A 23106-nucleotide genomic window follows, 5' to 3' on the forward strand; every position below is an offset into this window, starting at 1 on the left:
TTGGTACTTCGTTCCAGTTACGTATTGCTGTTTAAGTTCGCACAAACAAAGGAAAAAGGTAGTTAACGAAAACCTAACCAAAGAATGTTCGGTTTCCACCGCTATCACATGTCAGGAGAGACCAAACTGCTTACAAATACTAAGGTCAGGAGGGTTTATAATCAGTTTTGTAATAAAGAAACTCTTCAAATCAGTTGCTTAGCTGGACTCGAAATTAGAAATCTAAACAAAATCCCAGCGATTTTTAAAGTCCAAGTTTACTAGACTTTTGAACAGAAAAGAAATCGGCAGAACATAATAATCAAACTGCCTGTAGTGACCAGTTCACTGTAGATGCCGGAATAATAGGTCATTGCCGGAGTGCTTTTAGCGATTTTAAACGGGATTCAACAGTTAAAGAGTAATAATAACGTAGACGTGTTGGCTATTTTGTGTTCTCTTAGGTTAAACCGGGGTGGTATGGTACAGAACGCCGAGCAGTATGAACTGATTCATCGGGTTTTGCGATTATTTGAAATTATATAACAAAAATCTGTTTGAAGTGGGATAATGATGGTTCAAGGTCAATCTGGAAATTGTGTCAAGAAATATGACACCAATGTATTAAGCCCCGCCTTACTATAGGTGTATTTTCCGCCGGTGTTGCCATCATTGGAGGAAATCGTAAACAACAGGTATATATAAAAATACTTGGCTACTAAGGAAATAGAATTATTTATACAGAGGGTGGGTCGAATTGTATTCCGGAAAGTTCAGCAGCATATTCTACAGATAAAAATAGGTAAAAGTTCGTATAAATATATGTTATAAAATGATTAGAAATAAATAAAAAAAAAAAAAAAATTTCCAATTTTATTTCGATTTTGCCAAATAATTTATGAAGTAACGTCAATATTTGGATGAAAATTGGCGTGCGGGTTTTGACGTTGTTTGATGTCAATGCCAAATACTAACGATAATGGGGAGCGCCACCTATATATTTTTTAACTGGTTTGAAGGGTAATAACTTTTCATCCGTACCTGTAGAAAATTACTGAGTAAAAATATATATTTACGACGTTTTTTACGTAAAAAGATGTTTTGGTAAAAAACGCTACGAGTAAAGCTCCGCGCGCACTGAATAGGTATCGGCGAGAGCGAGCGACACGTAATTTTCAGTTTACGTTGAAATAAATGTAAGCCCGCGCACCGCATTAGATCGGTGCGCTCGGTGCGCTTCGAGCTATCGGCGGTACTCGCGCCATCAGGCGAAGTCAGAGAATGCATGGGAGGGGGATGAATAGTCTACGCCGAGCGACTATTTTTAGTGGAGCGGTTTTACATTAAACATGTCCGATGAATTATTAATCGAAGGTGTACGAGACCATATCATACTTAATATGAGTTTTATAAAAATTTCTTACAAGCACGTAACCTATATTGTTTACTACACTTATTCAACCGCTGACTTAGAAAACCTTCCGATTAAACCCATTTATTTCTCATCTCGTTTTGATTATCTCACATTCTTTTAGAAATCAAGATTTTAAATGTCGTCCAAAAATATCATGTTATTTAATTTTTGGTTTGTTTTTTGACGTTGGTAATAACCAACTGATAAATAGTCATCCTATGTTACTATGTTGATCGCTCCGTAAAAGGTACAAATAGAAAATAATATTTATGTTTTGAATAAAATATTTGTACATATATCTACCGTATGATAAGAAAAAAGAGCAGCGTCCAGTTGGATTGAGAAATGACGATTGATGACATTTCCTATATAAATTCTACATATAAAATGGCACCGACCTTCATTTCATGGTCATCGCTGATGCCGTTCCTTTTCGATAATACAGTACTATAAAAAATTATAAAAAAAAAAAAATTTTTTTACTTTTTATTACCTTTTAAGTTTAAAATCTTGGTTTTAAATTCGGTAGTCGTAGATAAAACAGAGAGCTTGTGTTTACATTTTGTTTAATGATTGACGTTTCGACTAATTTTAATTCGCTCTTCTTTAGGATCTATAATATACAATACAATTTTATCACTAACAGTATTGTTTAATATATAATTTTTCTTACCACAAACGTAGAAAATTATTTATGCGTATATTATAGATTCTGAATCGAAATCGTCAATCATTAAAGAAAATATTAACCTAGTTCGTTACAATGACTTAAAACAAGGTATAAAAAGCATTTCCATCATATATATAAATGTTTGTAATGATACTTATTTAGATTAAAAACTAAAAATAGAAGTTTTATTTGACTATTTTTCATATCTAATAACTGTTTTTTTAAAAGAATAAATTTAATCCTTTTAGTATACCAAATTTGTTAAAATCGGTCAAACTAAGAGTCATGTAGTGTATTTTATCCCCATCTTCCACTCTATTTCACTAATTTTATGTGGTTTATTTCAGATCAATATATTAATGTGTGTTTGGTTAAGATCTAAAATAATATCAATTTCCATCATAAAGCATAAAATACCGTATGATCGAGAAAAACGGCGTCCAGTTGGCTAGAAATGAAGATCGCTGTCATTTTATATGTAAATTTATATGGGAAATGTCATCGATCGTCATTTTCCAACCAACTTAACGCTGTTTTTTTTAATTAAAAAAAAAAAAAAAGACTATAAAAATATAAATAGTAATAATATTTTAATTTTTTGAAATGCCGAATGAATTTGACTAAATTTGAATAAACTTCTCCTCGTCTATGCTCAAATTTATGCTGGTGACGTACTCTCGACCGTCGATCGTGCGACTCCAGTGCGCGGCTACAATCGACTTTCCGACCGGTCGTGCCGCTCGCGCCTCTCTCACCGCTCGCACCGCTCGCTCTCGCCGATACCTATTCAGTGCGCGCGGAGCTTAATGGTTCTCGAGATATTTGGAATCGAAATTATCAATACCTGTCATCATTGACATAAATTAAACATGTTTACTAAATAATTATTAGACTGAAATCATAAATTTGAAATGTTTTTGTGCCAAAAGTTCAACAGAAACTGGTTTATCATCATTTTTTCGTAGAAAAATGTATGACTAATTTAAAAAAAAAGAAAAATTTCTCAAATTTATTATTTAGTCAAATGACTATCTACTGAACGTGTTTGTTTTTTGTCAATAATGACATGTATTGACTATTTCCGTTCTAAATATCTTGAGAACTTGAAGTTGCTCGTAGCGATTTTTACCAAGATAAATTTACACGTAAAAAACCACGGAAATGTATATTTTTCAACTCATTAGTTTTATACAGGTACGGGCGAAAAGTTATTACTTTTCAAATCGGTTAGGACACTTGTAGGTGGCGCCCCCTACAAATAGGTGTCATATTGTCATCAAAATCAAATTTCTCATGACAAAAAACTCCCAAACACCAATTTTCATCCAAATATTGACTTTACTTCATAAATTATTTGGAAAAAATCGAAATAAAAATGAAACTTCTACACCCTGTATCTCTGAAACTAAGCATTATAGGCACTGCTGTCGGAATTTTAAAAAATCGTTTGAAATGCACCAAGGCTATAGCGGAACCTTGCTATATCTTTCTATTGATCTTGAACCATCATCCTTAATAAAATGGATTTGTACGAAAAGATTTTAAAATAAATAAATATTTATATACTTCGATTTAAGAAATATTTTTCTGACTATTTTTTAGTACCTACTACTACAGCGCGCGTGTTTTTATATGGAATCTACCTATTTTTTTATTTTCGTGCCATTTTATATTTTATAGCACAAATTTTAGCTGTATAATAATTTTTCTATTGTCTATATTGACTAGTTTTTTTTTCTGGTACATATTATACACAGGGTGTCAAAAAAATAGTGTATCTAACATCGGTGGGTGATTCTACAGATAAAAATAAAACAAACAGTTTCTATGAACATATGCCTTAAAATACTTCCTAAAAAAGTTACTGCCCTCGAAAGGGTAAATAAAAATAATATATTTTGTTTATTTTTAAGAACATTTTTAAACTGCTTTTCTTGAAATTTGGTACTCTTCAGCACATTTTAATGCCAAAGCGAATGGCGATAGTGTAAAATTCTGTAAGAGCCCTGAAATGCTCCGTTCCATTAAGGTAGAGTAGAGAGTGCTACCACAGATTATACAGATTATAATCTTTGTTTTTTCTTTATTGTTATTCGTGGTTCCAATTTTCGGAATCGGGCACTAGTTAGGTGACTAGTTTGCGCACGTAGCACGCCCACTTATGGCCTCTAAAATTGTGCACAGCGCCTGACCGGCACAGTTATTAGAGAGATATCGGAAAACCGAATAGCGTCATGCAGTATTTACGCGTACCTTATCATGGTTACGATATGCGCGAGTCAATTTTTAACGGAACACCCGCTAATAACGTTACCGCCTGACGTAATTGGCGGATCAATTACACCAAGCGCTATTTCTAAATAACGTTTAAAAATTGCTTAAATGGGTATGTGCGGGTATTTGACAACCGGGGCCGACCGGCGAGATCTTTTATTTTACGTTATGTTTGAATTGTTTTGAATTATTACTTTAGTTTTATTAGGTAATTTGATATTTAAGGAGCTGGGATTAGTTTTAATTAAATAAATATGGCCCAAAATATGGATTCCGCCTCTTCCAATATTAAAGAAACTATAAAGAGGCTTAGGTTTACAGTAGATGGCGACTTAGCTCTTCTAAGAGAATTTGTTGCTTGTTGCCCTAAACCCACTGGCAGACTTTGAACAATAAAGCACTGGAAATAAGCACTTTAGCCCTTTAGTTTTAAAATACCTAGTAAACAAAACAATTTCAAAGTTTTAAATTCAAAGTTATGTTAAGTTTAAATAGCGGACGCGACGCGAACAGAATTCTTTCCGATCCGATAACTATGAATGAAGAGAGTTAATACCACCTCACGTAAAGGAAATAACACCTGGCCTTATTAACGGCCATGCACGCTATTCGATTTAGCGATATCTCTCTATTACGCTGTTTATTGTTATTTACGCGAGTTTATTTTTGCGCACAGGAAATTTTACTCGTTTGCACATCGTCATAAAAAACAATTTTCGTACCACGAATTAGGGATAAGATTTTTATCTGTATACATATAGTATACTTAATATGAAAGATAAAAATCATTTTCATCCCATTTCACCTCCTTAGGGCAAAAGAGTTATAAAAAGGTACTTAAATAGCCTTATTTAAGTACCTCTTTGTAAACCACATATTCTGTATAAATTTTTAAAAAATCTTAAAATATGTAAAACAACAAAATAAGCTATAAGAGCATATATGTATAGTATTTTTAATACCCATTTAGAATAACACCATCCTTATTTATTATTAATAAATCAGTTGAAACAAAAAATTACCAACAAAAAGGAACGTCGATAACTAATTTGTTAGATGTCACGTTTTTAAAGTTACGTCAAATTTTGATTTCATGTTAATGTCATAATGTAAAATAAGATATAAAAATAATAAAAAAATGCGATATTCTGATGAATCCAAAATACTTATACTTAATGTAGTAAATTATTTTCAAAACGATTTAGGATCTCAATTTAAGGCAATTCAAAAAGCGTCCAAAGCACTAAAAGTTCCAGTTTTTCATGCGGGTTCAGATGGTTCAAGAAGCCGCATACGTTAAGTTACTAAAACGGCTGGTACCTCTAAATATGTATTAAAAATACTATATATAGGAAGTTTTTGTTTTATTTTTATCACCTACCAAAGTTAGATACCCTATTTTTCTGACACCCTGTATAACCAATTTGCATTTTTTTACGTAGAGCCTCTCACCAGTCCCTAGTATTTTTAATGGCATATCGAAATCTAGTGAGTACAAAGTAAATACGAGCTCTGTTTTATTGCTCAAATATAGATTTTTATCCAAATCAACCAGTTTAGGACAAATATGATGAAAGAACACCTACACTCACGGGCACGAAAAACGGGCACATTAAAATGTTGATGAATTTTAAAGTTTTATATATTGTGTACTAATGGGCAGATTTTGATAATTAATAAGCAATTTGTAGCTAAACTATTTGACTTTTTAGTATCTCTTTCATCATGAAAAGAGAAATCTTCTTTAGAAAGAGATACTAATAAGTCAAATAATTCAGATTTCTGAAATATAATATATATTTCCTTCGGCCACACACCCGCGTTTCCCGACACCTGAGAGCGACCCAAAAGTAAAAGTGTCCGTTTTTCGTCTCGGTGAGTGTATATCAATTGAAGGGTCCAGGGAGGAAAAACATGATAAGCGCCATTTTACTAATTTTACAGGGTGGCCAGAAAACGCTTCAGAACGTAATAATGTGAAAACTACTATAGGTACCTGTAATAATTATGTTTTGTAGGTTTACTAATTACAGTAACAGGAAATGAAGTAAGCACTAAAAATCAGACAAATTTTAATGAAAATGGGAACACCTAACAAACTAAAAAATGTTTTCAAAATACACTCAGATATGAAGCAGTGTAGCTCTTCCAGGGTACTTTCGGGAACTTACAGTTATATTAACACACAGGTATATTAACTTGGCCAGAGATCTATCGATTAAAAATATTTTCAATATGGCGGCACTTCCGAAAATACCGGAAGTTGACAGCAACTTTCTTAGTTTAAATGGGTACCCCCATTTTTTATTTCATCCTTAAATTCTCTGTAAAATTCTATGAATATTGATGTTACGCACCTATACCTAAAATAAATCGTTTTTAAGTTATTTAAGATTTAATTTGAAAACGTATATTTTTCTTGATTTTATCTAGCTTCCTTTGACATTAAGTATCAAACGGTCAGAAAATTTATCTCCATCTGTCAGAAAACTAATTAGTTGAATTTTCTATATTATAAATACTGTTTATAATAAGTTTAAAAAGTGTATTTATAAAAATATATCTCGTATTTTCGCTCTTTAGCTTTGTCTTTACTGATATATAATAGTTGATATTAATAATATTCCGTATGATCGAAAAAAAAACAGCGCAAAGCTGGCTCGGAAATGATGCTGCTTTTTGAACAAAGCGTCACAATATGAAATGACCAGATCTATTGTTTTACATCACTTGACTTTAAAGTCATAGGCTACTGGTTAAAATCAAGGAAAATATACGCTTTAGAACTAAATCTTAAATAACTTAAAAACGATTTATTTTAGATATAGAAACATGTATAGTCAAAAAGTAACGAATTAAAAAGCCTTTTCACTAGTGAAATAAAAAAAGTGGGTTTCCATTTGAAAAAAATGACTTATGATCATTTTTAAATCGCTCAATTCTATGACAGCTGCGGCCATTATTATATGACATTTAAACAATTTTATTTTTGAAATAGATAACCACATGTTTTCTCTTTATGGCACAGTGGCTGTGGTAATCATTAAATGTGTCGTTTAGGCTATGCACATATTTTTGACAGGCAGTTTTTTTCGTTTAAAAATTTTAAATATTTTTTTTCCAAAAACGGTCAATGTTAGATATAGAGAGTGTTTAATATCAAAATTCATAAAATTTTACAGAGAATTTAAGTATGTAATAAAAAATGTGGGCACTCATTTAAAATAAGGAAGTTGCTGTCAAGCTTTTGAAAGATTTCCGAAAGTGCCGCCATATTGAAAATATTTTTAATCGATAGCTCTCATTGTGAAACTATGATCTGCAAAAAATCTCTTAGCTAGATGTTGTAGTTCTTCAGAAACATCTAATGCGCGCTCAGCCTGGGATATCCTGTATATCACAGGATTTAACAGCTTATTGCCCTGCAGAGTTTAGACATTTTGTAGGAACCAGTTAGACCTACTATATAATATTTTAAAACCCTAAAAAATTAAGAAATTGGCGCTTATGATATTTTTCCCCTGAACCCTTCAATTTTAGGGGACTTAATAATATAGTATACAGGGTGTTTCAAAAAACATGTGCCGTCTCTCGCGGGGAGATTCGTCTTCTCGGGGGGATCCGCTTTGTTTCGTAGCTAAAGGGGGTTAAAGTCTTCCTTTTTTTAAATTTAATTAGTAAAAATAAAATCGAAAAAAAATATGAATATTTTAACCCCCTGTAGCAACGAAACAAAGCGGAATCGGACCTTTACTGATATAAAAATAAATCTTATTTTTATGTGAGGAATCTCCCCACGAAAGATGGCACATGTTTTTTAAAACACCCCGTATAGTACCATCATTTTTCGCCACAATCCAAATTTATCTTATCAGGGCTTAGTGGTTATCATGCAATAATAAATCCGTTTTTGAAGGGACATAAATAAAGGAACCATAAAACATGTACTAACCATACTTAGTAGTTATTCGTTTGCTGTGAAACTGTCGATATTCTGATTTACATGTTTACTAAATATGCCACGCAGAAAAAAAGATTTGTCTGAGGATCTTCGCGAAAAAATAATCAACGCACATCGGAATGGTGTATGGAAAATGGACAATGTTTAATTTGCATAAGTCTGTCATTATCAAAACGATTTCCAATTTCAAAACTCGCAATTCCTTAAAGACTATTAAAAAAAGTGGTCGACCAAGGAAAACAACGAAAAAATTGAAATGATAATTAAAAAAAATCGGCAAATCAAATTTTGAGTGAACTACCTGGTGCCAATATAAGCTCTAAGGCCATCCAAAGAAGGCTAAGGGAAGCAGGATTATTTGGCAGAAGAGCAGCCAAAAAAAAACACTCATTAGTAAGAGGAACCAGAAGGCCCGACTTACCTTTGCAAAAAAATATTTGCACTGATCGACGAATGACTGGAAAAACGTCCTGTTTTCAGATTAAAGCAAATTTAATATATTTGGATTATATGGCATATCGTGGATACATCGCCCAGAAGGGAAAAGATTTGATCCAAAGTATACCAAGGCCACTGTAAAGCAAGGTGGTGGATTTTGCATGGTGTGGGGATGCTTCTCGGGCTATGGCAAGGAACAATGGATCGATTTATGTATTTGGACATCTTAAAGAAAGTGATGATTCCGTTTGCCGATGATAATTTGCCTTTAACCTGGATATTTCAGCAAGATAATGATCCAAAGCATAAATCGAAAGTCTTACAAGCCCAAAGTCCAGACCTTAACCCCACTGAAAACCTGTGAGTAGGAACTAGATTGCCGGGTAAGACGAAGTCACATTATACTCTGTTTTTTTTCTCAGGTAAGATTTCGACAGACGATGACAGAAGAAAAGCAGATGACGTCCCATACCAATCTATTTATTTTACTAAAAAAAGTTTCTAATAATTTTTAAGTTATCTATGGATGGGTTTAAATATAAATCCGTCATGCGTCGTGTTCATTTTTTTAAACGAAGTTTTATTGGTTTATTTAAAAAATGACAGATCGTATTCAATTTTGTTGGTTTGACGGAACGATGAACGACAAACGGACGCCGATGCGTATGAACTCGCCTTTAGATTTTTAATATTTTTGGACGCTTGTCAAAGTCTTACAAAATTATAGGTTATAATTTTGTGTCAACTTTTGTTAAATACCCTGTGCTTTAGAAGATGATGCATTTGATTCGTATTATTACGTGTTTTGTGTCTTTTGAAGTCAAGTGGAGGAAAATCGAGTGAAAATTAACTGTAGACCCAGAGCAGTTTATGGTTAATACTCGCTGCCCAGGCAGAAAGTCTTATACACCAATGAAGTTACCATCGATAAAGTTTGTATACCATTTTGTCGTAGATAAGTGCATCTCGTATATGGTAGAAGGATCAAACTAAACACATACTAAAACTGGAGTAGCAGTAAAATATCGACATCACACGTAGGTAAATAATGGATTTAGTACTGCAGAAAAATATTGTCAAAAGGTACTAGTTTAAAAATTAAGATTAAAGTTAATTAATCAACCTTTAAGTGTAAATTTGGTGTGTTATTATTAATAAAATAGTTTGTTTTGTTTACCTATGTTGTTTTATTTATTCTGAGGAATATTACCAAATTTGTATTTGTACATAAGTTATATTGATAAATATAATCATGGCGGGAAGTTTTATAAAGCTTGAAAGTAAATAATAGTTCTTTTTTTTATTTTTTGGTATGTAGTGTCTTGTTCTGTTTGTTTTGTATTAACACATGTTTTTATTAACAAAAATATTTTTTTTTTTTTTTTTTTTTTTTTTCTCAGTTTTATACAGTTTTTTCACAATATTTTGAAGTAATCACTTGTCATCTTGTCAATCAAATTTTAAATATATCCTGCTATGCGTTCCAGTTGTACCAACTTATTTCTTTGTAAAATAAAATAAACTACTTTGAAATTAAAATGACAGACACATCTATCACTGTCAAGGGATCTTCTCGTTGGACAGACTATAGCAACTAGAAAGATTTGGTAAGAATTTTGAAAGACGCCTGGAATTCCATTGAATCAGATACCATAAGAAAAGTATTGAACTCTATGCCAAAGCGATATATCGTGAAGTTATAGCTAATCATGGTTCCTCTACCCATTATTAATTTTATTAGGTTAGCAACAACTATGTACTTGTAATTTTTATATTAATTTTTAGTTTCTCTATTTTCGTCCCTATAGTTTTAGATTTAACTGAATATAATCTTAAGTTTTCGTGAGACACGTGATTATTTCATTTAAATAATAACTACTTAAGCATCTTTAATTTTAACAACGCATAAAATGGCCTCAGTCCCTTTATGTTAGTTCACAGGTTAGTGCAGTTAGCACAATTAAGTTTCTTCACAAATTTAAGAAAATATTGTCCAAAACAATTTACTCAAACATTACGGTTTCCTATTAATGTATATTTTACGGCTGTATCAGATCAAAAATAAGGTAAATATACAAAAAGTAAATGTTTATTTTAAAACGTTAATCCCTAGAGACTTGAATGACAAACAAAGGAAGAATAATTGAAGCTTAACGCAAACATTAAGTGATTCCAAGAATAACTTATTTTGTATTTAAATAACAATATAATATTAAGAATACTTTGTGTTAAAAATATTTTTTATTGTGACTTATCTCGGATGCGCTCGGCAGAAGTAATATTAGGTAAATTTGAGAAGATTAGGTTATGTAAATCCAATGCTAAATTTGTAAATAGTCCTACTAATTTTATTAAATTAAATGAAATGAGTGTCGTGCTCTCCCTGGAATACACAAGTAAAAGAGCACGGCAGAGAAAACCTTGAGCACTATTCCAAAAAACCAACTATGCTGTTCTGAACTTTATAATAAAAGAGAAATAATAATAATACAGAAACTGTCCTTATACCAAGGTTTGTAGTTTAATACATTCAAAGTTATGCCACATTTATTTGATTTAATACGAAGAGTTTTTGTTAGTTTAGCAGGTCCTCACATTGAATTTTCGGTGCCAATATCTTTAGACTTTTTCTGAGATATTCTAAACTAATTATTCAAGATCGAAAAATGTTTTGATGAGTACACTCAACAAGGCCCTTTTTGTCACACCGAACCAAAAACATCGGCACGAATGGACAGTAAACGATTGATACATACATATAATACACAATGACATGTTATATAATTTAATTTTCAGATGAAATAAATAAGGAAAAAAATTGCCACAGAATATTACAACAGGAAAATAAACTATATTATGCTATAGTTAACACCACTTAAATAATGAGAAAACATTTACCTTTAATAACATTCTTTGTAACAATGACCAAACTTACGAACCAAAATAACATCAGTGCGTCTCGAACTGCTATGGCTAAATACTATTACCTATCACCTATCATCTCTGTTTATTGTCTCATTTCCCTCAAAATTTTATTCGAATCACTAAAAGTACTTGGAAAAAAATTATAATAAATCGAAAGATTATTAAGGGTTTAACACCCTGTAGCTACGAAACAAGGCAGAATCGGACCTATGTTGATATGAAAAATAAATCTTATTTTAACATGAGGAATCTCCCCACGAGAGATGTCATATATTTTTTGAAACACCCTGTATAACAGATAAACATTTTAAATTCAATGTTTATCTTTTATACATGTCTATGAAATCATATATTTATGATAAATTACATTTTATATTTTTGTTAACTGGTGTCAGTGTTATTGTGGACAGACAATATTCAGAGTTAACAACAACATAAACTGCCCGTTAATATTTTTTCGTCATACTATATTGTTATATTATTATAACATAAGCAAAATCAGAATGGAAAAGATGCATATAACGTCCGCCGGACGTTATCATAACGGCCGGCGGCCGTTAAGTTTCTAAGGTAATCGTAACGTCTGTCACCTGCAACAATGACTATTTATTGTCAGTTGGACTTTTCAAAAATTGGGAAAATAGACCATAGCGAGATGTCGCGAGAAATTCCGTTGGAAATACAGGAGGAAGCGGCTGCGGCTACTCAAAATTTACTTCCGACTATAACCAGAGAGAGATATCAGCAGGAATATGACAATTTTTTGAAGTGGCGGCAGGATAGAAGTATAAACAGCGTAAATGAAGCGGTATTGCTGGCTTATGCTAAAAGAATGTCTGAAATGTATTCTCCTACATCACTGTGGACAAAGATATCCATGCTGAAGCTTGCGTTGAGAGTATATGAAAACATCGACATATCAAGGTAAAAAAGCCATTATATTCTTCGATATTTAATCATACTCATCTAAATTATATTTGTTCATAGATTTGGTAAACTGTTCATGTTTCTGAGGCGCAAAAACGAAGGTTATTCACCAAAAAAGCCAAAGTTCTGTCGGAGAATGACATAAATAATTTTCTACTGGATGCCGATGATTACACCTGGTTACTCGAAAAATTGTATTGGTGCTTGGTATTCTTGGAGCTTGTAGGCGCAGCGAGCTTTGGTCACTCACAGTTGATGATTTCGAAGATTCGGAGAAAAATATTCTTGTCTCATTAAGAAATACTAAAAATAAGAAAGATAGGAAATTTCTTATTCCAAAAACGGGCCTTCCGTTTGATGCCTATGGTTTATACAAAAAATACATCAACCTGCGTCCTCGTAACTTTGACAATCCAAAATTTTTCATTGGTTACAAGAAAGGCAAGTGTGTTAAGCAAATCGTCGGTATACATACCATCGGGAGCGTACCGCAGAAAATTGCAAAATTTTTGAACTTGGAGAATCCAGAACGTTATACAGGGCATTCATTTCGTAGATCATCAGCAACCATGCTCGCCGAAAATGGTGGTGATTTACTATCGCTAAAGGAGCTAGGAGGATGGGAGTCTTCAACAGTGGCAGAAACTTACATAGAAAAAATCAGTTTCCAAAAGAATGAAAATAACAAATCAACTTTTTCATGATAGCTCCAAAAATAATGTGTCTTTAGTGGATACAAATATTTGCCATTCTTCAGTAGCATCATCTTCTTCTATAAAATCTGTAAATCTCTGGGAAGGATTACAGATTTCTAAGAACAACAAGTGCACTTTTAATTTCCATGTTCATTATCATGAAAAATGAATTTTAGTATAAGACATTATGTATTTTTATCCTTACTTGTGTTATTGTTCAATAAAATTTGTTATTAAATAGTAGTGTTTATTGCTCTAAAAAATCTGCAGTATGACGAAAAATCTAGAACGCAACACGGCCGATAACAAATAACGGCCTTGGCTGCTTATGATCCTCGGCTATCGCCTCGGATCACAAACTTCAGCCCGGCCGTTATTTGTTGTTTATCGGCCTTATTACGTTAATAACTATATCAGTTCGTGTAAATTAGACAAACCAAATTACCGGTCTCGGCAACAAAACTAATTGTTAAATCAATACGAGTGTAATAACCGTTTATTTTATATATGTATATGGTTACACAATTACTATTTAGTAGCGTAATCTGCCACCAGACGGCATACCTATTCGACACACAAATCATTACTTACTATCTGTGGCTTCGTTTCGAAATCATTAACACGAATTAAGAAATAATAGTGTGTGATACAGGCATTATACAGGGTCCGGTAATAGTGGATAGGGCATCTGTAGCCCCTGGAATAAAAAAAAACTTTCGAATTATGTTTAACTGCAAATCTATAGTACATATGCACTAGCCTGTATTTCCGGAAAATATTTTAACTTCTCCAAGATGGTTCAAAAAAGTGTGAGTGGACTGGGATGATTTTTTTAATTAGAAAACCCCGTATGTTATGGCATTTTTGGCTTCTTTTCAGATTACTTTACAAAATCCTAAGTTATGAGTAGGTAAATATACGTCGACTTGGAGTCTTCGATACAGCAATCAAAGATCGAAATTCACAAGGTAGAACAGTTATATCCATAATGAACGGAATTCTATGGGACCAAAATATATCTAAGTCAAATAAAAGACTAATTTTTTATTAAGTTATATACAGGGTGTCCCACTTAAGATGGATACAAGCCAATATCTTTTTAGGATATTTGTTCAGCGATCTTTTTCATTTTTGGCTGTATGGCTATAAAACGTACATTTTGCGCAGGGTAAGAAATGCGATGATACCTTATAGACGTACGTTTTAATGGGGTTTGATATTTTTCGAGTCAAGAGTAAACTACCCTTAGGACAGTATTCATTTCAAATCTGATAAATTATATTGAATCCTCCTTACCTAAGATACTTAAGTTCTAATTTTTATAAATATTGATACAGGGTGTGTCATTAAAATAAGACATTTTATTTTTATTATTATTTTTTTAAGTATTTACGACGCCACTGGATAAACAACTGGTTTATTATCAATAACCAATTATAACCAATTGTCAATTAATAATCGATTTAAGTTTTGAGATAGCTTCTATAATAATTAAGATACGATACAAAAAAAACTAAATACTTTCAATTTATTTTGTTTACTTTAAATTTTTTTTTTAAGTTTGCTAATACAAATGAATAAAATGAGTTAAATAATTTAAAAACCCAGTTTTCAATGGAATCTGAAATATGATTTTTATTCGTTTTATTGAGGAATATTTTAAAAAATCCAAATAGTTAGATATTTAAAACAATCACTATTAACTTTGAAAAATATGCTCTAAACAAAGTTTTTTATATCAAATCCCATTAAAACGTACGTCTATGAGGTATCGCATTTCTTACCCTGCGCAAAATGTACGTCTTATAGCCATACAGCCTCCTGCCAAAAACGAAAAATATCGTTCAACACACAACCCAGATATTGGCTTGTATACATATTAAGTGGGACACACTGTATAGTAGCGAAGTATGGCCTATAAAACACATTACCGAAAAAATGATGTTAACAACAGAAATGGGTTTCTGGAGAAGAGCCGCTGGAAAATCAAAAAGAGATATGGTAAAGAATGAAAGAATACGGGAAATAATTGGAGCTAAACCTACGATTGTTGATGATGTCAAAACCAAAGAGTTGAGGCGGTACGGGCATGTACAAAGGATGTAAAACGACAGGCTTAACAACTGCTGAAATGGATGCCCCAAGGTAGAAGAAGAAGAGGAAGACCAAGAACAAGCTGAAGAGAAAGAATAAGGAAGGAAATGGGCCAAAGACAGCTTGATGATAACATGTGGCAAGATAGAGAAGAGTAGCGGTTAGGAATGGGAAAACGTCGTAAAACGTTGTAAACCGAATGTATACCGGGTGCGTCTCAAAAGTGGCTCATCCCTATAACTTTTTTATTTTCTTCAGATAAAAAAACGAGATTTAGTATGTTAGTATATGACATAAATTGGGATTGACTGACGTATTCAGTTTTTCCTATTTCACCGGAAATGACTACAACTTTTGATTTTTAAATGCCACCCCAGTATATTTTTACTTTATTTGATAGAAAATGACATTCTGAATAGAATAACATATAATATGTCAACTTTTGACATTTTCGCTTAGAAAAATCGTATTTTAAATTTCAATCTGGAGTGCCATGGCTGTGTTAAAAACACGAATTTTTGATCAAGGAGCCTTGGAAAATAGATTTGATCGTCAATGTTTTTCGTGTCTTGTCCTTGCCGGTTAAAAGATGCCCAAGTCGTATTTTTAATCATATCTCAATTTTTTCAAATGGGACAACGGTGGCTTATTAGCATATTTGGAAAAAGCATTTTTTTACGAATAATTTGGTACCAGACACTTGGTATTTCGAGTCAAATTGTCGTTATGAACTGCATGTTACAATTTCAAATAAACCATATGCAAAAATATCTAAAGTTGACATATGATATGTCATTCTATTCAGAGTGTCATTTTTTATCAAATAAAGTAAAAAATACCGATGGTGTCATTTAAAAATCAAAAGTTAATCAGGAAGAATTGAATACGCCAATCGATTCTTATTTATGTCATATACTAACATACCAAATCTCGTTTTTTTATCAAAAAAAAAATAAAAAAGTTATAGGAGCGGGCCATTTTTGAGACGCACCCGGTATATATAAATATATTTCAATAATTTCAGAGATATACTAATACAGGGTGTCCCAGAAATAAGTGCAAGTATTTTAAGGGGTGGTCAAAATCTGGTCAAAAGAAACATTTTTTCTCTTTACCGTTTTTCAAATATGTAAGTCCAAAATAACCCAGTTATTTTAATTTGAAACTTTTCAAAAAAAAATATTTTTTCCTAAAATTTTGAGAACCAATGGATCTTTTCTGGATTTGCTTTCATGTAAATTTAAGCTACTACCTATGTTGCCATATTATCAAGAAATTAAGTTTTTAACTTAAAACTAAATAATTTCCAAAATTTAAAAAAAAATCCAAATTTTCAAAAAAAAAATTTCGCGCAAAATACCTCACCGGCGTGTTTCTGAGGCCCCAATATCCAACCAGTTAAAATACTTGCACTTATTTCTGGGACACCCTGTAAAATAAATAAAAAAATATCAAAAAACCCCCTTTCCAAAAAGGCCATGTGGCAACCCTACATCTACCCTCCATAGGATAGCATTATACTATTTCCTTAACATAACCTTACTTACTTTTTCCGCCACAACACCGCCATCTTTCCGACGTACTTTCCACTACTTCTACCACCACAACAACCGAAAACAACGCCACTAAAACGTTCCAGCGGCGCGATGAACAAACCCGACGAAACTGTCGCTATCACAGACAGCTGCGACGCTGTCGTGAATCAAGTAGGCGCTGACGGACCAACGTCAACCGCATCTGACGTTGATGATAAGACGAACGACGCCGCGCGTCGCCTACTGAGATAGTGGAGGGGGCGCGTTATCAGGAGCTGCTGCGCGTAGTATTGTCTGCGCACATGGCTCCTAAAGGTTGCGACGTGAGGGGGGGTCCCTGATGTGCTGGAGGATGAGATTGGTGACGGGGCATCTATTTGGCTAGATCTGGAACAAAACAGAAACAAGATAAGATTAGTGGGTTTTGATTTGTTTTTGGTGTGAGTGTTTTTTTTCGGAAATTTATTGTGGCTGATAAGGAAGGTGTATATTGATTTTATGATGTTGGAATGATAAGATTATCTAAAAAGAAACTTTCAATAATACACAGTGGGTTTTAAATAAAAGCACATCATTTATGAGAAAGTTTCATAAATCTATTAGAATACACCAAAATATATGTATAAGTTACAGACAATATTGTATACAAAGTGTTAAATAAATAAATAAATAAATGCCTTTATTGTCAAAAATTTTTTCAATTTGTAGACAAAGGTAAACTAACAAACAAAGTAAAAAAACAAAGTACACAAACAAACAAAAGATAATACAAAACATTATATATGTATAATAATGTCAGTCTTATTGTTAAAATAAACATTTAAAAAACAAGGTACACAAACAAACAAAAGATACTACAAAACATTATATATGTATAATGTCAGTCTTATTGTTAAAATAGACATTTATGTTTACAATGTCAAAGAACAAAAAAATAAAATAAAAATAATATTCAAAAATATTTAGCTAGTTTATAGTAAAATATCAATGACCTCTAAATAAATTCATTTCGATGTCATTAGTAAATATAGCAATAGCAAACATTAGACCGGTGTTTACAAGATCAAATTCGATTTTCAAAATATAATTCATTTACGGCGTAGAAAGCCTTGTCTAGTAAATAAGAGTTCAATGCTTTGCGAAATGAAAAAAATGATGTTATGGATTTGATTTCAAATGGCAGGTGATTGTGCATTTTTTTCGAGTTGTATAATATTGAACTTTTTACTAACTCTGAGCGAGGGGTAGGTAGATAAAGATCTTGCTCCGCGTTCCTGAGGGGATAAGTGTGAGATGTCCTTTCTCTTGAGAAGCTGATACATGTTTACGTATTAGGCAAACGGATTCAAATATAAATAAGGAAGGAAGAGTCAATATTTTTAATTCTTTAAAAAAGTCCCGGCAATGAGTTCTGCTGTTTAGTCCCTGTGAATATCGAACAGCTCTCTTCTGGAGCTTGAAAATGCGCTCAAATTGAGTCGCATAAGACGTACCCCAGAATGGAAGGGCATATCTGAGGTGCTGACTGAGGTCACAACCAAACCAAACCACTGACAAGTTAAGCTCCTTAGAAACAGACCTTAATGCAAAACAAGCAGAGCTCAATTTTTTCGACAAAGCTTCGATATGTATGTCCCATATCAGAGAATTGTCCACAACAAGCCCTATAAATTTTACAGATTTTACGACGTCAATGGTGGTGTTGTTAAGTACAAAAGGCTGCAAAGGCTGCAACGATTTTATATGTGTTATGCCGACGACGACGCTGTTCTAGTCGCAGAAAAGGAGGACGACCTCTCCAAAGACTAGTATATCGCTTCAACCTTGTAGAAAAATCTCTAAATATTATAATATCTGCCTCCAAAACAAAGAACCTGACAATATCAAAAATACCTATCAGATGCAAGATTGTTGTGGATAATAAAATAATATAACAAAAAATGAAATTTAAATATCTTGGTATAGAGCTATCCGGTTATGGCGATATTGCAACAGAGGTAAGACAACAAACAACAAAAGCAATGAGAGTGGCTGGATGTCTCAACGACACCATATGGAAAAATAATCACATAGGTGTCGAGGTCAGACAAGTAAGAATATACAAGGCTGTCGACAGACCCATAATGACCTACACAGTAGAAACCAGACCGGACACAGCAAAAACAAAAAGGTTCTTGGAAACAGGCGAAATTAAAATCTTCCATAAAACACCAGGTAGAATGCTACTAGATAGAGAACGAAGCGAGAACATAAGGCAAACATGCATGGTGGAGAACATTAATGAATGGGTATTAAACAGAAAGCGCGAATGGAACGACCACATCAACCGAATGGACGAAGGAAGAATAGTAAGCACAGCTCGAGACAAATCACCACCAATCGGTCTTAAATGTCTATTATGCGCTTTTTCATAGCTATATCTCCTATGGTACTGTGGGGCAACCCATGTAGCTCTAGGCAATCATCTAGCTCCGCACAAATATTTAAATTGCAGAAGAAGGCAGTGCGAATCCTCGCAGGAGTGGGTTACCTTGATCACTGTAAACCACACTTTGTTAATTTGCAGATATTGACTCTGCCATCTTTATACATATTATGTCAATTGTTAGAAATTCACAAGAACAAAGATAGTCTCTTGTATAACTCTGATATACATCACCATGGCACAAGATCCGCTCATCTTATAAGAGAAAATAAATTTAGGCTCACCAAATCTTCAAAAAACTCATTAAATGTTGAATTGTATAATGTGATTCCTACCTCCGTCAAAAGTTATAATATTTATAAATTTAGGACAGTTTTGAAGAATTTTCTGATAGTCCATGGCGGAATATTTTAATATTATGAACTTAACCACCGACCTAACTTAAATATTGTATTCATTGTTTATACACTGTATTTGTATTTTACTTTGCATGTTGTTTTAATTTTTATTTTAGTTTGTATATATTTAACTGTTTTTATGACTACAGGCTACAATTGTATCTTGTTTGTACAAAATGTGGTCAAATAAAGCAATCTATCTATCTATCTATCTAATCACACCCTAAACTTTTTTAGACTACTTAGGAAACACCTTGTATAGAACATTTACGATAATACCCGACCAATAACGTAAGTACTCAATTTCATCGGAAACTAAGGTAAATGTTCAAAATGGTTTGTTATAAATGGAGAAAATATTCGGCCAATGTGTGCTACCAGAGATGACCTATGCATGCGAAACCTGGACACTTAAAACGGACATCATAAGGAAACTGCAGGTCGCACAACGCTCAATGGATCGAAATATGCTGGGAATAACCAAAAGAGACCGTAAAATAATAGAGTAGATTCGAAAAAAGACCCAGGTAATAGATATCATTCACAGAATCAAATCCCTCAAGTGGCAATGGGCTGGAAACCTGGCAAGAAGGACGAACAGATGGACAACAAAAGTACAGCATGGTACCCACGAGGAATTATTAATAGACCTAGAGGAAGACCAAAATTGAGATGGGACCATGATATTAGATTCTCGGGGATAACGTGGGCCCGGATACCCAACAAGAGACCACAATGAACCCAACTACAAATAGAGTATCTAAATATGTGAGGGAGGCTACACCATAATTGGAAATGGTCGAATGGAAATGTTGATGATGATGAAGCGGTGTAACTAAATCGACTTCATTTTATTTATTTAGATCAAGAATTCATTATTTCTTACTCCACGCTATTAATATAATGTTGCAGGCCGGTGTGGACTCGACCTAACCTCACAATATGGCCCGTCCTCGGATGACCTTAACATCGCATAGACACCGCAATGATTCATTCGTTCGAGAAGAATCGAGTCCCACTGGAATGGACGAGTACATACGAGAACATTCGAAAACCTTCTCTACGCACCTAACGATCTATGGACAATTCTAGAGTTCTTTACCTGCCGGTATAAAAGCCGGCGGCCGTGGCCTACAGGGGGCAGTTATAAATATACAGTTGACGCGCTAAAATTCAAAATAAATTCTTAGTTATAAATCGTTTGTAAATAGTTCTATAAGTCTTTTATCGTTATTATTTTTGTTAATTAGTGTTAAATAAATAGTGTTTAAATAAATTGTGACTTTCTATCCACACGGAACCGACGAAAAAACGTAACAATTGGTGTCAGGTGTGGGGTGTGTGATAGACTAGAAGAATAAAAAGACTGACCATGGCTCTGAAAAAATTGTTGAAAGACTTGAAAGTGTCCGAACTGAAATGCATATTGGAAGAGAGAGAGTGCGAGACAGATAGAAAAAAAAGCATTTTGCAAGCCAGACTGAGAGACGTTTTGGTAGAGGAAGGTGAGGATTCTGACACATTTTACTTCGAGCTGGAAGGTGACCTTGACTCGTCATTAAAAAATTTGCAAGACAATTTAAACGATAAAATGAATATTTTAGAAGATAAAATCAGTGATAAAATTATAAAAAATTCCCAGGATTTAATTAATTCTTTAGAAGATAAGATCGCGGAAAATTCTAAAGACATACAGGCCAACTTTAATAATAAAATACTTAATTTAGAAGAAAAGATAACAGAAATCCAGGAATCTTCCAGGGAATTAGAAGAAAAGATTATAGATAATTCTACAGAACTACAAGACAAAATAACACAAATTGAGGACGACTGTGGTTGGTGATAGTTGGCAAACCGAAGATCTTGCAAATGACCAAATCAGTGATCCAGAGTTGGGCTTGGTGATTAACTGGAAAAACGCGGACCAGAGACCAACGTGGGAGGAAGTTTGCAGATATTCGCCGAACGTGAAGTCGTACTGGTCCCAGTGGAATTCATTGGTAATAGATAACGGGTTACTTCGCCGTGTGATTGTGAGACCAGAGGGACAAGAAGAGAGAAGGCAGATCGTCATTCCAAAGAAGAGGGTCCCGGAAGTCTTGGCGGAAGTTCACAATGGAACCAGCGGATTAAATGGACAAAGAAGACTCACCAGGTATAGTCTGTAAAACGAATAACTTTGAATTTGACAGTTCCCGCCGGCTTTTCTAGTGCCTGGTGTAGAAATGTTAGCACACTTGCGCCATGCTGATGCAATGCCGTCTCTAATAGAACAGCCTCGAAAGATTTATGACGTCAGTACTAGTTAGATACTACGGATTAATAAATAGCGATCGACGTGGCTGGTCCTTTCCCGGAGACGAACGATGGCAACAAATACATTGTGGTAGTAATGGATTACTTCAGCAAATGGGTCGAGGCCTACGCGTTGCCAAATCGTATTTTTGGTTTGTATTTTAAAAATGATATAGTTTACATGAAATATACATAATATACAGTTAATAAATACAATATATTATTAAATATTATAGTAATAAATATAGTATATATATATTTATTAAATAGATAAACTATGAACCATACAAATGCAGCAAATGTTTTACAATATGGCTGAAATCGTACTCCATAGTCAATGTAGATAGTTTTTTTGTTAAGAATAATAATTTAAAAAAATATGTGGTCATCTTTTGACAAGTTTATATTTGTTTATTAATTGCAGTAAACATTATAATATATAAATAAATTTTGTGAATGCAAATAATAATACATCACTATTAGTAGATATTGAATGTTTTTTGTTAAATTAGATCGATTTTCAAACCCCAAAATTTAAAATATATTTTACATTTTACCCATTATCTTATGTACCACCCTCGGTACCACCTATTCATTATTTGTATATTGTAAAACATTTGCTGCATTTATATGGTTCATACTTTATTTGCCAAAGTATTTATTAACTGTATATTATGTATATTTCATGTAAACTATATTATTTTTAAAATACAAACCAAAAATACGAGGAATAATTATGTTTTCCATGTATTCTACAACATATTTATTAATCCGTAGTATCTAACTAGCGTGACGTCATAAGTCTCGCTCCGAGGCTGTTCTATTAGAGACGGCATTGGCCTAATATTTAGAAATGTCAAAAGCTGATGACATTTTTCTTTTGTCAATTATGACATTTCGTGTTGATTTTTGCAAGAAGAGGAAGAACTGTCATTTTTTTATTATTTTCCTTTTCTATTTCACGAAAATAAAAAGAGTTACCTATCTGATTCGTTCAGACACTCAATTTAAAGAATATCAGTAACTTTTTTTTGATAGAGAGATTTTATATTTGCCATGTTGGTAAAAAATAACGG

General features: G+C 33.1%; 2 protein-coding genes across 2 annotated transcripts in view; one reads left to right on the forward strand and one right to left on the reverse strand.

Moving 5' to 3' along the window:
- Positions 1-23106, reverse strand: part of LOC115878243 (putative polypeptide N-acetylgalactosaminyltransferase 9) — a gene marked incomplete in the record, with an annotated part of 411764 nt that overhangs the window by 329605 nt on the left and 59053 nt on the right. Inside the window, 1 exon segment of the mRNA XM_030894670.1 lies at positions 16925-17299. Coding sequence (XP_030750530.1) covers positions 16925-16947 — 23 coding nt within the window.
- LOC115878197 lies at positions 18853-19326 on the forward strand. Its single transcript, XM_030894609.1, has one exon. It carries the CDS (start codon positions 18853-18855, stop codon positions 19324-19326), a length of 474 nt encoding a protein of 157 aa, XP_030750469.1.

The sequence above is a fragment of the Sitophilus oryzae genome, unplaced genomic scaffold, assembly GCF_002938485.1.
Source record: "Sitophilus oryzae breed Bouriz unplaced genomic scaffold, Soryzae_2.0 scaffold_1502_pilon_pilon, whole genome shotgun sequence".
In the NCBI taxonomy this organism is placed as follows: Eukaryota; Metazoa; Arthropoda; class Insecta; order Coleoptera; family Curculionidae; genus Sitophilus; species Sitophilus oryzae.